The sequence below is a fragment of the Rattus norvegicus genome, chromosome 2 (genome assembly GCF_036323735.1).
Source record: "Rattus norvegicus strain BN/NHsdMcwi chromosome 2, GRCr8, whole genome shotgun sequence".
Lineage (NCBI taxonomy): Eukaryota > Metazoa > Chordata > Mammalia > Rodentia > Muridae > Rattus > Rattus norvegicus.
The window spans coordinates 95,143,936-95,160,273 of NC_086020.1; the positions used below are offsets into that span (position 1 = coordinate 95,143,936).

The window sequence follows — 16,338 nt, forward strand, 5'->3', positions numbered from 1 at the left end:
ACCTGGTGCCATCTGCTGCTTTCTCCCTTTGGGGGTGGCAGGCAGTGAGGATGGCAGGAGGAACAGGGTGGGAACAAATGGGCGGGACTTAATGCACAGAGCCATGGTGAGCTTTAAAAGTATCCTGTGTTCTTATTTGAGATTTGACTCTCCTGTTTTTAAACTTGATTATATGTTTTTGGTGTTGAATAATAAAAATGACTTCCCTTCTTAGGGGCAGATGCCTGTAATCAATAACCCCTCAGGGACCTTGGGGCAGACTTTCAATGGAGTCGCCTGTGGCAGTTTGTCCCTCTGTGAAAGGCATCGCTGAGGGGAAGGAGAGAACCTTCCTTGACATGAGCTCTGGAGGAGGGGGTCCAGAAGCGATGGATCCAGCAGCTCATGCTGCGTCTGCCCGTGGTCATGCTCATGCACACTTACTATTTCCACACAGCTCCAGTCACACAACTTTCCTTAAAATGACATTTTTCTTTGATTTCGTATGTGTAGAATGCGTTCCTACTCTGTCATGTGAAATTATGCTGTTACTATTGGTATGGATGGGATCAAGCTCTCTACCACTAGACAACATCTAAAGGTCGGCAGACCTGGAACATATCACACCACCTCTCTAGATACTACTGGCTGTCCTAATAGCTGGTTTTTAAACACTCAATAGATTTTAAAATGGAGTAATTTCCCCATTACATACACTTTATGTTTTCTGAAGTAAAAACATCCTTTATCTACCTTATGTTAGACAAACTATCTTATGGCACCTCATACAGAAGAAAACCTAAGTTTTATTTCATATTTCTGGCTTGTAATGTTTTCTTCTTTCTGGATCTTTGTGTTGTGAAATAGCTGTGTGTGTGAGATAGTGTGAATGTTATCTAATGGAACAAATGTTTCAAGGAAGCAGCCCATGTCTCTGATTTCAACTTGTTAAATTCTCAGAGCAAATTTCACTCTTCCTAATGCTTCGCGGAAAGTCTATTTTTGGCTTTAAATATTCTTCCTCACAGGCAGCAAGTGATACATAAAACATAAGCCTTTTGCATGCCATCTGGAACTCTCTTTGGTAGCCATTCTTACACGGTGAAGATTCCATGCTAGTGTGTAACTAGATTGAGAGATTGGGGTGGCCTGTGGATTTTATTTTATTTGTGGCAGCAAATACTCTGTTCATTGGTTAAAAAAATAAAAATAGAATTAAGCATTCACTTTGCATATATACATGTGAATTGAAATTTGGCATGGTAATGTGCTATTATAAAAATACCACCAGTTGGTGATGCATAAATCTGAGGAAACAATGTTTGTTCTTCTTTAAATTCTATTTATTCTGGATTTATTTGTGCTACATATTTTTCACAAAAGTAGGGCTTTTCATTGGAATATTGCTCACAGTTTTGAAATTCAGCCCTATTATAGTAGTTGAGTGGACAGAAGGTCTATCAAGTAAGTGTAATGTAGTTTCCAAAGCTAAGCCTGTGTCTCACTCAAACTTCAAGGTTCACATTGCAAAGCCTTTTTGGCATCTTTGGCTTTTTGAGGAAAGAGCCCCTTTCCTGGCTTGCTCCCCAACAAGTGGCCCTGTTTTCCTCTCTAATTTTTTTCTCAACCCTGCATTTTTGAGGGTGGAGAGGGTGTCTCTCTTAGTGTGTTCTGTATTCCCTTGCATGGATTCCTAACATGCACTCAGCAGTTAACAGATGTCTACACATGCTTTATCCTTTGCCTGCTGAGAAGGGAGGGGCTGCCGTTCACAAGTGAGCAACAGATGCAGTTTGTCAGTTGTCTTAGAAACTGAGTTTAGTTGGAGGTTCACAGCCCAGAGGTAATGAATAGCATGGCGGAGCTGGCTTCTCCCCTTGAAATTCACTAGCTTCAAGTCACTCTGGAAGACAGGCTTTCTGAAATCTTTGCTGTGACCTCCTCTTAAGGCAGACAACTGATGGTGCCAAAGAAAAAGGAGAGACAGAAATATTTCTTCTCTTATTTATATGTTCTCTTGCTTCTGCTCTCGGTAATAACTAGAGGTAAGCAAATAGTCCTCCAGAGTAATGAAGAGAATATGAACTGGAACTCAAGACAGTTCTGGATCTAACCAATCTTAGGAGACATATTATACCTTCTAAAAATGAGTTTGTCAATCTTAGGTGACACAAAATACCTTCTGCACATGAGTTTGTCTACAAATGGGGATCAAATATTATTGTAGTGGATGAGATGGTGTGTTGAGATAGTGAACTGTTGACATATTACTAATAAAGACTAATCATCACCAAATTGATCTTTATTTTTGACACTTTAAAGAGTTAGGGCTAAATGTGCTGGCTGTTTTTATGTCCACTTGCCACAAGCTAGTCATTTGGGGGGGGGACCTCAATTGAGGAAATGTCTCAATCAGATTGGTTTGTGGACAAGCCTGTGGCAGCATGTTCCTGATTAATAATCCACGTGGGGTGGTGAACCCCTAGGCGGGTGCTTCCCAATGGTCTAAGAAGGCCGGCTGAACAAGCCATGAGGAACAAGCCAGGGAGCAGCTCTCTTTCATGGTCTTTCATCAGCTCCTGCTTCCAAGTTCCTTTCCTGACATCTCTCAATTGTCAGCTGTGATTTGGAGCTGAAAAGAAACTAATCAAGCCCTTTCCTCCTCGAGATTGTTTGTATCGAGGTGTTTGATTACAGCAATAGAAAAAAGGATACTATGCGGAAATTTAATCCTTACAATTCCCATTCTTTTTAAAAAAACATTCTTTCACTACTTTATTAAATAGTTGTGTGTGTGTGTGTGTGTGTGTGTGTGTGTACTTTGATTATCTCCTTGCCCATTATCCTTTTACTGAACTACTCAGTGAACTACTTTTTCTTCCCAACAACCCCTCCCCATTTTCATAACTAACTTTTGTTTGTAGCGCACTGTATGCTTCTATTACTCATTTCACTTTTACCACAAAACTAGCAAATACAACCAGAATTCCTGCTTTGACAAAGGAGACTGTAGGTTGGGGTTCATTAAATGGGCTCTGGATCAATGTGATTTATTCCAAATTCGGAAGTTACCCTCTTTCGTTTCTCCTCTTCTCACCTGTTAGAATGCAGATGATGCTCCTTGTAAGGTCTTGGTACAGCCACAGTAATAAACATAGCAAGCCTCCGTGCATGTTAGCCCTAAGTAGTTCTGCAAGGAACATACCTGCTGTAGTGAGATACGGTAGAGAAACATGCCTGGCTCCTACTGAGACCCAGGCAGACTGGGGAGCAAGAGAAAGAAGTATGTTATGCTGACATACAGAAGAAAAGCGTTTCACAATGCAGAGCCCAGAAGGCAGGGGAGAGGCTGTTCCTGGTGAAGAAGAAATGTTAGGGAAGACGAAAAAAACCTATAAGGAGACTTCATGTTGAATTTGTTACAGGATGAGCTTGAGTTTACAGGAAGGAAAGATCAGGGAAAGCTGGCTAGAGAGGGGCTGCCACAGTCTGTTCAAGGATGCTAGAGGGACTGTGAGAAATCTTTCACACGTTAGCTGATGATGCTCAGTCTGTGTCTTCATGGTCATAAAACTGATCAAAAGTGATGTAAGGATCTGGACAGAAGAGCATCAGAGCTGTGTGGTTCCTCAGGAGCAACAGACTCCACTTGTGATCTAATTAAATGGGGGGGGGGTTTGAAATGTTTGCCACCATCAGAGCCAGATACAAAAGCTCAGTGTTCTTTCTCAAGTGACAGGCAGACATGCATGTGAGTGTGTGCCTGTGCGTGTGCATGCTCGTGTGTGTGTGTGTGTGTGTGCGCGCATGCTCCTGTCTATGGGTGTGCGTGTGTGCATACTTGTGTATGTGTGTGTGTGCATGCTCATGTGTGTGTGTGCATGTTGTGCATGCTTGTGTATGTGTGTGTGTGCATGCTCATGTATGTGTGTGTGTATGCTTGTGTGTGTGTGTGCATGCTCATGTATGTGTGTATGTGTGTGTGCATGCTTGTGTGTGTGTGTGCGCGTGTGTGAATTGGCCTTGGGTAAGCTATAATGCAGCTGATAGCACAGATTGCACTTGTCTACGCTGCTTAGTTTTTTTTAACAAATGTAATCCATGTCTTTTCCAAGGTGCTTAATGACTCCATGGCAGCCCTCAACCTAGAAAAATAAATTCATCTTAAATACAGATTTTACCTTACATGTTTTGCTATTCAATGAAGCACCCGTGAAGCACCTCAGACTCTCTTTGAGGATTTCAAGCTGAGGAAAATGGCTACTTCTTTTCAAATCGACGGGGAGCTCTTTTGCAGTAGTTATGACCTAGTGAGGATTTGAACCATGATGTGCTTCCATATAGCACTCCTCCTTTTAATGACTCATTGCTTAGGAGAAAGTAGGAGTATATCTTGTCATCTGGCCTTTAGAGATGGTGTAAGACTATCTAACCGGAAACAGACTCGTAAGTATGGTTGCAGATATTCTCAGTGTACCTAGAGTTACATCGTAAGTACAATCCCTCGTTTGTATACCATGTGTTTTTAAACATCAAGTTTTTGGAGAAATAGCAAGGATGCTGGAAATTGAAGTGGAGAAGCATGGTAAACAGCAAGAAGATTGGGGGTGGGATGACTGAGCAGCAGGAAAGAGAGCTAGGGTGTGGGAAAACCGATGGATCAATAGCGATTTTGTCGGTGTGTGTGTGTGTGTGTGTGTGTATCTGTGTGTGTGTCTATGTGTCTGAGTGTGTATCTATGTGTGTGTCTAAGTTGAGTTTGTGCAACCCCTGTATCTGCGCACCGGCCCCACAGCAGCTCTTTCCCACAAGGAGCCGGCCGTCAGGGCGCAGCGTTTTTGCGGAACTGAAGTGCTGCGTTTCCGTTTCCACAGGGCTTGGTGACTGGTGTGCCTGTCCGTTCTCTCTGACTACATGGAGTTTTGCCTTTCTAATAGCCCTATTGAAAGGAGTTTTTAAGGAGGCTTTTGGTCTATGTGGGTATGGGCCTGGGTATTTTTCCTGGTTAGGATTTGATCTGCCTGACTCAGAGGTAAAGCAAGATGTCGCCTGCAGGAGAACCATGAGACAGAATGCTGAGCAGTCGAGGTCTGAGATCAGTTTCTTTTCGTCCCTTTCATGTTTTCTGCCTGTTTCTTGGGGGTACCTGTTCTGGGCCCAGAGATTGTCTGAGATGAGTGAGCGCTCTCTTGTCCACCTCCTTCCTTCCACTGAAGAAGCTTAGATTTGGGAAGGTTACGTGGAACAGGACACAGAAGGACCTTTGGGTGAGTTCAGTGCTAATTGTCAGAAGCAGGCTCAAGGCTGCTCAGCAGGGTTCTGATATCCCACCCTCAAAGAAGTACCTACGGTTGCCTGAGGGATGCAATTACCATTTTAGCTCAATTTTCATTATTTTGAATGTATCTTTCGAAAGTAAGTGACTTCAGATTCAGACTGTGTTTCTTGTTTTTCTTATTTACTTATTTTAAATATGTGCTCATTGGCATTTACCTATGACATGCACCCCCAAACCCCCTAACACCCTTAACCAGGTGTGGTCGTCTACAAATGTAATCGCAACAGTTGGAAAATGGATGCTTGAAGGACAGTCCCATTTGAGCCAGTGTGGGCTACAGAGTGAGGACTTTGTCACACACACACACACACACACACACACGAGAGAGAGAGAGAGAGAGAGAGAGAGAGAGAGAGAGAGACAGAGAGAGACTTAATGAGAGAGACTGAGACAGACACACACAGAACAAGCTATTATATCTAATGATAAGAAGACACAAGCTCTTGCATTTATGCAGTTACTTGATAGACACCAACGGTTCCCATTAGCTTACAATCACTTTCTGATACAAACAAGGCAGATAATTAGGGAGCTTGTTAGGTATGAAAGTTTGTGGGACCAGCTTCAGACCCTCAGGACAGAAACTCCAGTGGTCAAGAAGACCTGAGAAACATTTTAACCAAAGGGTTCTAACCTGCTTGCAGCACTTGGTGATCTCAGTCCTTCCTAAGGGATGTTATTATTAGACACGGGCTGGTCAGATAGTTTGGATGGTATAACAGAACTGTGAAAGGTGAGAAGCCTTCTATGCAGCTTTAACCCTTGCTATTGTTTTTCTCTTTTGTTAGTATGTGAAGATCTTGTTATCTTCAAAATAGCAAATTACCCAAGAGTGAGGAGCAGACTCATTTATAGTCTTAGAATACAGACCTCAGGCTTCTGAACAGAGTTGGCATTCACATACTTAAAATAAGTCCTTTTTAACGTAAGGGCTGCTAAATGTCATTCTTGGTGACATTAGCTATCGGTGCTTTTGAGCTGCAGACAAATACACCTAGCATGTAGTTTTTCTCTTCATGCATGTTTGATTTCAGTACAGAGGACTAAGTGCTAACTGTAATTAGTTTTGTATCCACATCTAATATATAAGAAATGGATCTATATCTGCCTTGGGTACCTGGTCTTTCTTGCTCTACACTTGACTGAGTAAGTTCTTCTAAGTCCTTAATGGAATGACTTATATACAATGTCCAAAGCACAGGTATTACATGAAGATTTAAAAAGAAAGGGAGTTTGGAACAAGTGAATGTTTTTTTGAAATGTTTTCTCATGTAGACAGATTATACTGTCTAATTAAAAAAAAAGATATTTGGTTTCTGGGTATGGGTGTTTGTATGCATGTCTGTGTCCTACCTGTGTGTCTATTGCCTGCCGAGGCCAGAAGAGGACATTGGATCCCCTGAGACTGAAGTTGTTAGCCTTCATGTAGGTTCTGGGAAGTGCAACCAGTGCTCTTAATAGCTGAGACATCTGCTAAAAACAAACACAACAAACAAAACCCAAACAATTTCCAATCTTCTGAGCTTATCTGTTTTTTTTTTCTAAAAATGATAAAAGAATTTGCTCTGACTGAAGGAGAACCGAGAGACGATTTTTTAAGAGGCAGAAGTGTGGGTCTTGTGATCTGCCACAGAGACTTGAAGTGACTTCGGTAATTTTCACGTTTGCGCTGTGGTTATCAGGAGGGCATGTCAGTTGGAACCTTGCTGTCAGAGCTACAGAATGGCAAGAATATTAGTGTTGGGAATAGAAGAGATCGCTGAATGTTGAACTGTGTCCTGAGGCGGTCCCTGGGGGCCATCAGTCACCTACACAGGAGGTCTGGTACTCCCTGATATCAGAGGTGGCGGTTCCTGCTTTCAGTTTTCTAAGTCAATATATATTCAGTTGGTTTTTTCCATCTGTAGAAGTTAGGTTTCTCTTTACTAAGGAATGCAACTGGAAAACAATTAGCTTTACTGCGAGCATTTTTTTCCATAGAAATTAAATTTTATGGCTGATGTTAATATAGAGAAACCCCCCCCTTTTTTTTTAGAGCAAGCAATTGTGATTACTAATCACAATTTAGTGTAGAGTTTAGAATATTTATTGTAAAATGTATTTTGGGGATAAGATTTAATTAAATTCAATTATCTTCATCTTGATATAAAAACATTCAGGGGACTGACAGGCTCACAGTGTTGACAATCTGTTGTTTTCTAAGTTCTTGGACAGCAGAGAAAACAGCACAGATTCCAAGACCCCGAGAAAACTGTTGCAGAAGGACAGTTGCTAAGTGGGAGCTCCTGACCCAGCAAAGCGGGGACTCAGTCCTAGATAACGCAACATTGAGACAAACCAGCCTCAGGGTGCTACACCGGAGCCTTCATTATCTACTTCTTATCAAAAGAAGGGTTTTGGAACTTATAACTTCTCTAAGGGGAACAAAATTGTAAATAAAAAATTACTCAAGGTTTTGTCCTGTTTTACATAACACGGGCCTTCTCTCAGGCACAAATCCTACACATGGTATCTCCAGGTGACTGGTGTGATGGGTGCTAAGACGCATTAATTAACCTTTACATTGACATTGACATAAATGTGTTTTTCCAGAACAAATGTACACAAAATGTTTTTAATCATAACTGATGAAAAGGGTTATTATAAACACAGGCTTTGCTGCTCAAATGTCTCCTTGACAAATGACAGGGCATTTTTTTTTTTTTTGTTAAAGATAATTAAAAAGTTCTCACAAGGGAGTCAGAGATTTCCCACAGATCTCTCCAGCTCATTTGCTTTTGAACTAGTAAGAAAGTCTTGAAATAGTACATAGTTTCATTAAATGTAGATGCCTAGGTTGTATTTCTTTTAAGTTTAAATTTATTTCATAAGCTAAGGATTAAAATTAAATATCTGGGGTCAGTGCAAGGATTGAAAGATGCAGTTTGTCTGTACCAGAAAAGTGATTCTTAAAGCAACACGGCAGTAAAATTGTTATTACAGAACTAACATTTTCTTGTTCATGTGTTCAGTTTAAATGTCTATCATATCCAAATGTTATCTCTAAAACTGCCAGGATTAGCCATCTCACACACAACGTCTGCTCTGCTGTCTTAGCATTCCTTCCTTAAAAATGGAAAGACAGCAACATCAGCAACAACAACCAAATCCAACAGCTTATTAGCAACTACAGCAATGTAAAATAGTGGTTCTCAGCCTGTGTGTGGGTCACGACCCTTTTGGGGGGGGTTGGCATATCGGATATCCTGCATATCAGATATTTGCATTATGATTCACAACAGTAGTAGAATTACATTTATGGAGTAGCAACAAAATAATTTTATGGTTGGGGATCATAACAGTGTGAGGAAGTGTATTAGAGGGTGGCAACATTAGGTAGGTTGAGAAGTTTTTCAGCTTCCAGAGTCCTGGAAAGACCTGGGATGACCCACTGAAAACAGTAACAAACGAAAGATAACTTTACTCCAGTTCTGGCTGTCCCTGTGTTCTGCTGCCTGGGACAATTGCTATTTGGGATCTTGGTTTAAATGCTGTCTTTGAGACGTTGTGTATTTAGTACCATTTTTGCAGTACAGAATTTTCGGAAATGTAGTATGTCTCTGCTCTGCCGCTCACTGCATGGAGAAACTGATACATGATCTTTTAAATGATATTTCTTGAAGACTTATTTATTTCTCGTCTAGACCATCTTTCTTAGGGGAGTAAAAGTAAATGGGGGAGGCTCTTTATTGACTTAAGAAAGCAGAAAAAATTATTTACTTACTTGGTTTAAATGAGGGTCTCCCAGCACAGCCCGGTTTGGCCTTGAACCTCAAACCCTCTCACCTTAAGGTCCTGAGTGACGGGATTCACAGGCATGAGCCACCACCAAACCAAACCAAGCTGTTTCCAAAACGGGGCCATACCTAATGGACTCCTTATAACCCAGTGAACTCTCAATACTTCCAAAACGGGGCCATACCTAATGGATTCCTTATAACCCAGTGATCTCTTAATCCTTTCAAAATGGGGTTATACCTAATGGATTCCTTATAACCCAGTGAATCCTTTTTTTTTTTTTTTCATGCAACATCCAGGATGAGATGCTCTGTTGGAATAACTTGGTAAGTAATATCTATGCACATATACTGACTTCAGTATGGTTTTAACCTGTTTTACTTTCTTTCCCATATGGAGATAACTGTCTAGTAAATTGTGCATTATCCTACTGGTTTTAACTTCTGTTCTGGGTATCGTTTGTAAATAACAGTAATATCATATGACTTATTATCCCTTCTTAACTGAGCCACAGCTGTATTCCTTTCATGGACCCACCTACCCACACACATGGACAGAGCCAGTCTTATTTCTCCCACATTTTTCCCCAAAGGTCTTCTGTTGAGTCCTGTAATATAAATATATTTTAAACAATCTAATTAAGAGAGCGATGGTACAGAATACGCATCCTCAGAGGAATTAAATCCCTATGCATATGAGTTTGGGAGTGAAATATTCTGTAATCCGTTGCTACAGATTTAAAAATCTTAAGTCACAACCTGGAACTTCTATGAGAGGCACATGCACATCATAACTGTATTCTAACAGTGATGAGTTGACGGTTGGAATTGGTATCAGCCAGCAGGTTGCCAGAGTTGAGACTCACCTTCACTCAGTCCTACCCCAGCAGAATCTAAACTGCAATGAATACCAAAGTTTGAGAAACATTGACGGGGTTGGGGATTTAGCTCAGTGGTAGAGCGCTTGCTTAGGAAGCGCAAGGCCCTGGGTTCGGTCCCCAGCTCCGGGGGGGGGGGGGAAGAGAAACACATTGATATGATAGCATTAAATACCTTTAGGGTAAATGATATATATATGTATAAATTAAATATATGTATATAAATACTATATATAAGTTAAAAATATAAAGAAGACTTCCCTTCTATTGAACATTGAAACTATTTTCTTTGATAATCATCAAAATTAATTTATACTTATATGTTTCTTCTTCTTTAAAATGGGTATCAGTTATTTACTAGACCAATAAAACTGTTCCAAGGTTTTAAGACTAACTTTTGTCATTTCAACAATTATCAAATATAATTGTATATATTTATAAATATATAGTGTGTAAATCATAATTGTTGAACATGCACAAAACTTGGATGGAAATCCCATTAGACTTGGTGAAAAGCTGTCCTTTAGGAATATGTGGGAGCAGTTACTGTTTGTCTGGCCACACCTCCTTAGGACCATGTTTTTCTGCCTGCTTCTTTCACATTTTTTTCTTTTGCAGTTTCCTTTAAGGGTGGAGCCCCTCACATCAGAGCTGTCCCTAGCATGGGGCTTATTTAAATAAATGAACCAGTAAACAATAATTTTAATTTATGCCTTTACTTACAAATTAAAACATCTGTTCCTAAATAATTTTGCTATTACTACTGACATTTTCTACCATTTATGCACCATACAACCCCAGAAGTAACATAAATGATATAATAATTATACTGTAATGAAACTGGAAAGAAAGATCATGAGGGACTAATTATCGGGGCTCTGCCAACTTGTAGACTACAATCGCTCATCCCACTGTACAGATGTGCATGCCCTTCTCATTCACTAGAGCAAAGCATGGCATTATTCTATTAAATCAACAATTGAATGATTCCAATAAAAGAAAAGTTTTTTTTTTCTCTAGCAGTTAGTGTTTGAAGCCACGTTTAAATCAATCATAGAGAAACTGATTGCCCTCTAGTGGGGTGAAAAGTTAGTGCAGACTCCATGGTCTCCCAGTTGCAAGAACCGGGAAGCAAAAAGCTTCGGCTTCGGTTCTGGAAACATTTGGGTCACTAACTATTGAGTGTTTTCTTGTGGACCAGCTCATTCATAATGTTGCAGATTGCATGGCAACAACAGTGTGTGTTTTTCCATAGACAAAAGAAAACTGGTGAGAGCTGGGAATTAACTCTCCATGTGGGACTGACCACACCCAGGTCTGGGTTTGTGCAGTTAGGTCTCACATGCTTTGAGACCGGTTTATCCAGCCTTTTGCAAGCAACTAGCAACTAGAGTGACAGAAACATACACCTCATCTTAGTTAAGGGAATAAAAACACTAGTGGACAGAATAACAGCAATTTCCCTAAAAATGTGCTTTATTTATGAATGAAAAGACATTCAATATGGTTTCATCTTCCACTTTATACTTAGTCATTTGAGTTTTATGGAAAAAAACCTTGCTTGATAGATATCAAATAATTACAGATATAAGTAAATATTTTGATCCTAGATTACAAAAGGAAACTATTTTATTGTGTGAACTGGCTTTCTGACATCCTGGAGGGCATCTACACACAATGGAATTTCTTGTAGCATTTTTCTTGTTTTTTGTTACTGACAATCAGAGATTTGATGGAAGGTATATCTGTCGTTCCATATGACCTAATGCTTATTTTTCCAAATCACTATTAATCCATGTCAATCGAAATTTATATAGAAAGTAATGGTAACTCTTTTAAGTGTAAGAAGTGAAATCCTGCAAAACAAAAAAAAACAAAAAAAAAAACAAAAAAACCCCAAACAAACAAACAAACAAACAAAAACCCCAAAACCAAAAAACTCTAATGAAGAAGCAACAGCTCTCATAAAAAACCAAACAACAAACAAACAAACAACCCCCCCCCAAAAAAACAAAAAAACACTTATCTTCTTCCTCTTGGCATAGAAACATTTACCACAGATTTGTTTGTAAGTCAGTGAAAAGCCATTAGGAATTTTGATGAAACATTGGTCTAGAATTTATTTAGTTTCTTAAGCTACAAAGCATTCAACATTAACAATCATTGTAAAACATGCCTTTTCTCATAGATTTTTATGCAGGCAAACACCAAAGATCCACTGATACACAGCACTGTGCCAGCGACTTCACTGGGCATAGCCCTGCTTACTGCCCCCACCCAACTAGTATGACTTAGATATTTGTCATTGATGGACCAAGCTCCATTCATTTCTTTAATTTCCTCCCTGAAATCCTAATAAAATCGTCAGCTTTTTATTCCTAGTTGTTCATGCTTCAGTTTATACTGTGCCCCCATTTGAGAAGATAATAGACGATACAATACGTACTTAGCTCAAACATGCTGGACACATGGATTGTTTAATGAATCCGGAAAAAGCACCTCCCTTGCAGATTAATTGATTACTCTTTGCAGTGGGATGCTTTAAAAAACCAACACCCGAAAGGGCACCCTTTTCACTGTGAAGGTAATGTCTCTTCTCAGGTTCACAAGTACAGTCTAATTATGGCAGAAGGGACTTTTACACCTGTCATCGGTGGGGTGGGAGTTTCATTGGTTGGCGGTTACCATTTCACGATACTTGTTTCTGGGTAGAATTGAGACTGTATCAAAAAGCACTTGGAAGAGGAGTTTTGGGGGAAAACAAAAATTGCGTGCATAAATCTATATTTAAATATATATCTCCTTTTGTGGAGGGGCATAACATCTCAGGTATATATAATTTTTGCCCATTGAAACAAAAAAACAATTCTCTGTGGAGAATTTTCCAGCAATCATCTGGTACACAGGCTCTCCTTAGCAAGCAGCAGCACATACACTTCAGTCACACGAACATACATAACAGCGACGGGAAGTCAAAATGTATTTGCTTTATAGAAACTTAAATGAATAGCCACAGACAAAATTATCTTTGGGTTGGGAATGGGGAGAGGGTGGAGGTTGGTGAAGATGATCAGGGAGATTAGTGGCAAGGGGTTAATCCGTACCAAAAGGGACCAGTATCCTTTTTGGGGAAAAAAAAAAAAAAGGAGACTTAAGAGGAGATAAGTGAGTTTTAAACTAATAATCATGATGATTTCCAAGGAATCACAATTCTGGTGATGAGAAGTAACTAGCCAGTCCTCTGCAGCTGAAACCACTCCGTGGGAGTACAGACAGCAGAAAAATCTCCCCAACCCCCATCAGAACCCTTGCGGACAAGCGGATTGATAGCCAATTGTGGCAACTGAGAGTACCTCAGGACACTGCGCAGAACCCTCCTCTGGGATACTCCTGCGGGGGCGAGCACCCAGTTCCGAGAGGAAGGCGAGAACTGCAGGGCTGGCCCGGGTCCACGCGCGCGATCGCCACGTGCGTGCTCGCCAAGCTCACAGCCTTGGTTCTAGCAGCGAGGGGTGCGGCCGAGCCACGCCCCATTGGAGGACCCTCGGTGGGGTCCATATCCCGCAACACAGTAGGCCGTGGGCTTGGAAAAAGGTCCTTGGGTTCTGCATGGGCAAGGACACTTTCCCGAACCACAAGGAAGGGGTCACCTCTGTGGTCCAGGGGCCCGGCAGGGCGCGGCTGCGTCTTTGTGTGGCCAGGCAGGGATGGGCTTGGCCCTGAGACCCTGAGCCAGGCCAGGTGTCTGCACACCCTGAGGGGTTCGAGGCTATTCTGAAAGGCGGGGCTAGAAAGAGGGGTGCCAGGACTGCACTGTTCTGCAGCCCCACCCAAGTTCGTGGGAGCCAGCTTGGAACCTAAGTCTCCAGGGCTCCGCAGACAGGGTGGGGCAGGGCAGGGTGGAGCCAGTCCATATCTTTTTTCCTGCTGTGCATCCACAGCCCGGCCTAGGGGAGGGGGCCTTCCGGCCGCCTCCCCAGTGCAGGTCCCTTCCAGCCTGTGCACCCCAGGGCAACGAGAGAAGCACAGGACCTTTTCCGAATGAAGGCCCTGGATCTGGACTGGACTCTAGTGGTTTTACATAGCCCAAAAGATTTGGCTCCGTCTGACCCATAAAATTGAAATTTCACGTGGTTCATCTTAAAGACCTTGACCTCTTTTGCTTTATATCATCCTTACACTTCTTTATCTGTATTATTTTCTGTCTACCCTTCTAAGTTCCCTAAACGTCCTCCCTCCCTCCCCCCCGAAATGATCTAAGGAGTTCAGAATAGCTCCCCACCTCGCTTCTTTCTCTTTTCTGATTTTTTTCTTTTGCTACTACGTCTAAACATCCTATTTAACGTGGTTCTGAGAAAATACGTTAACCCACTCTCCTCTCGTCCTATGAAGAACAATGAGGCCAGGGTGGAGCGTCTGAGGTTAGTGGTCAGGTCTCTGGCAAGCAGACTGCTAGTGAGTGAGTGGGGCGTGGCGGGACTCCGCTGTTTCCCCAGGGTTGGGTTCTTCAGTGTCTTTCTGGGCTACCCATTCGCCCCCTTTACTGAGGGTGCAGAGCTGGGTAGGGATGGGGACCGCTTGACTCCTCACAGGGTGGGGCGGTCCGCATAGTGTGCCCAGCGCTGCAGGTGCCCCCCCCACCCCGACCATAGCTTCACACACAAAGAAACCCCACCCCGGCGCCTTGGGAAGCCAGGTCCCTTTACCCCTCCCCACCGCGCAGGCTTCCCCGCCCCTGCAGCTGCCCACCCGCGCCCTCCACGCCCTCCTTCTGTTTGCCCTCCCTTTTCCTAAAACAAAGAAGCTAAGGTCCTACCCCACCCCTCCGGCCGCCTTACCTCCCTGCACCGCGCCCCAAGACTAGCGATTTTTCCGAGAGACAATACCATTAAATGTGCCCACTCCCCTCCCCCGTTCCCACCCATCTCTCAAACCTCCCGGATGGGACCGCTTTGACTTTGCATTTTCTCTTTTATTCCAGTATCACCCCTCCCGTTCCTATTTTCTCTTTAAACTACAGAATAAATATAGGGCGTTCCAAACCACTTTCCGAAATGTCCCTTCACCTCACTGAAGGCAGATCGTTAAGGTAGCCCCCTCCCTTCTTATGGCACTTAAATTTTAAATATGGAAGCAGAATAAAATTTCTGCCCATCGTAGGAAAACTTACCTGCTTCTATCTTTTAAAAAGAAACCATTTGCTTTAGTTTTTCAAAGACCCCCCTTCCCCTTTAGTCTCTTATCTACTCTCAGAGCTCCCGCCGACCTTCCCAGCTCCTGTATCATGAATGTCTTTCCCTTTATAAAATATCTTTTAATGTCTTCAGAGAAAGGGGAGAGATTGCTCCAGATAGAGCCTGTGGGGAGCGAAGCGCGATTCTTACCCATTGCTGTTTTAGCCATTGTAGGGATGTGCACGCTCGGAGCGGTGGCAAAGGCGAAGGAGAAGGGTCCAGCTGTAGCCGCGGAGAGAGCGAGAGAGGAGTCTGAGTAAGGCACTGAGTCTGCAGAGTGGGACCGTGCTAGAGAAAGAGCGAGAGGCAGGAGCCCATGAATAATTATCACGCAGAAGCTCAAGCAGATTGGCTCTCAGGGTCCCCTGACATGACTCCTGCAGAGTCAGAATCTCCAAGCATTAAATATTGATCGGCCAATGGTGCTGGAGTACAAAGTACCAGAATGCAGTTTGAAATGGAAATCAGCTCTTGCCTGGAAGCTCCCCCCCAGTTTGGAGCCCGATAGTACAGTCCAAGTGCAGTGGTGCCTTAGCCAGGAAGCCTCCTAGGAGCTAAGGACTGGGCTGTGCTTATCTGTACCCAGGAGGCTATACTTTGCTTCAAACATGTGTCACTGCATAGATTGGCAAAGAGAAGGCCCAGGGGCCTGAAAACTCACCCCAGTGTGCCGAGTGTCGGAAAAGTGGTTTAAAGCTTATGTTATTACTGTTTCTTGTTTTCTCTTTCACCTTTGGCCTTGCCCTTGGTAGATCCTGACCTTCCTAATAGGTGATGGAATTCCCAAACTAGCCCACGTCTGATTGTGGTAGTAGCTCAGATATGGCCAGGGCTACTCGTTTTCCCTTCTTGCATAGTTGGGCTCCATAGTCCATAATCTCAGGAAAGTTTCCTAGTAGAGGGGGGTGGCCTGGCCTTTCCTCTCTAACATAGAGGAGAGAACTGTTGGCTACTTGGGCACAGGGATATAAATTCCACCTAAGGACATGATGCAAGAGAGCAGGAGAACCTGGACTAGGAATGGTTTCCCTGCATTCACAGTCAGATTAAGCAGTATGAAGTGCAACGAACTTTGAAACAAATTATAAACAAGGCATTTACTTATTCATTTATTCATTCACTTAAAAAACATT

The 16,338-nt window shown here is 42.4% G+C and overlaps 1 protein-coding gene across 2 annotated transcripts in view; it reads right to left on the bottom strand.

Annotated features, from left to right (window-relative positions):
- Nucleotides 1-15,707, bottom strand: part of Stmn2 (stathmin 2) — a 47,626-nt gene extending 31,919 nt beyond the window's left edge. The window contains exon 1 of one of the 2 annotated variants that reach the window (XM_063282645.1): nt 15,356-15,707. In XM_063282645.1, coding sequence (XP_063138715.1) covers nt 15,356-15,374 — 19 coding nt within the window. In that variant the 5' untranslated portion in view covers nt 15,375-15,707. The remainder of the gene's footprint in view (nt 1-15,355) is intronic. The other variant, NM_053440.2, reaches the window with a different exon arrangement.
- Nucleotides 15,708-16,338: the final 631 nt, after the last annotated feature.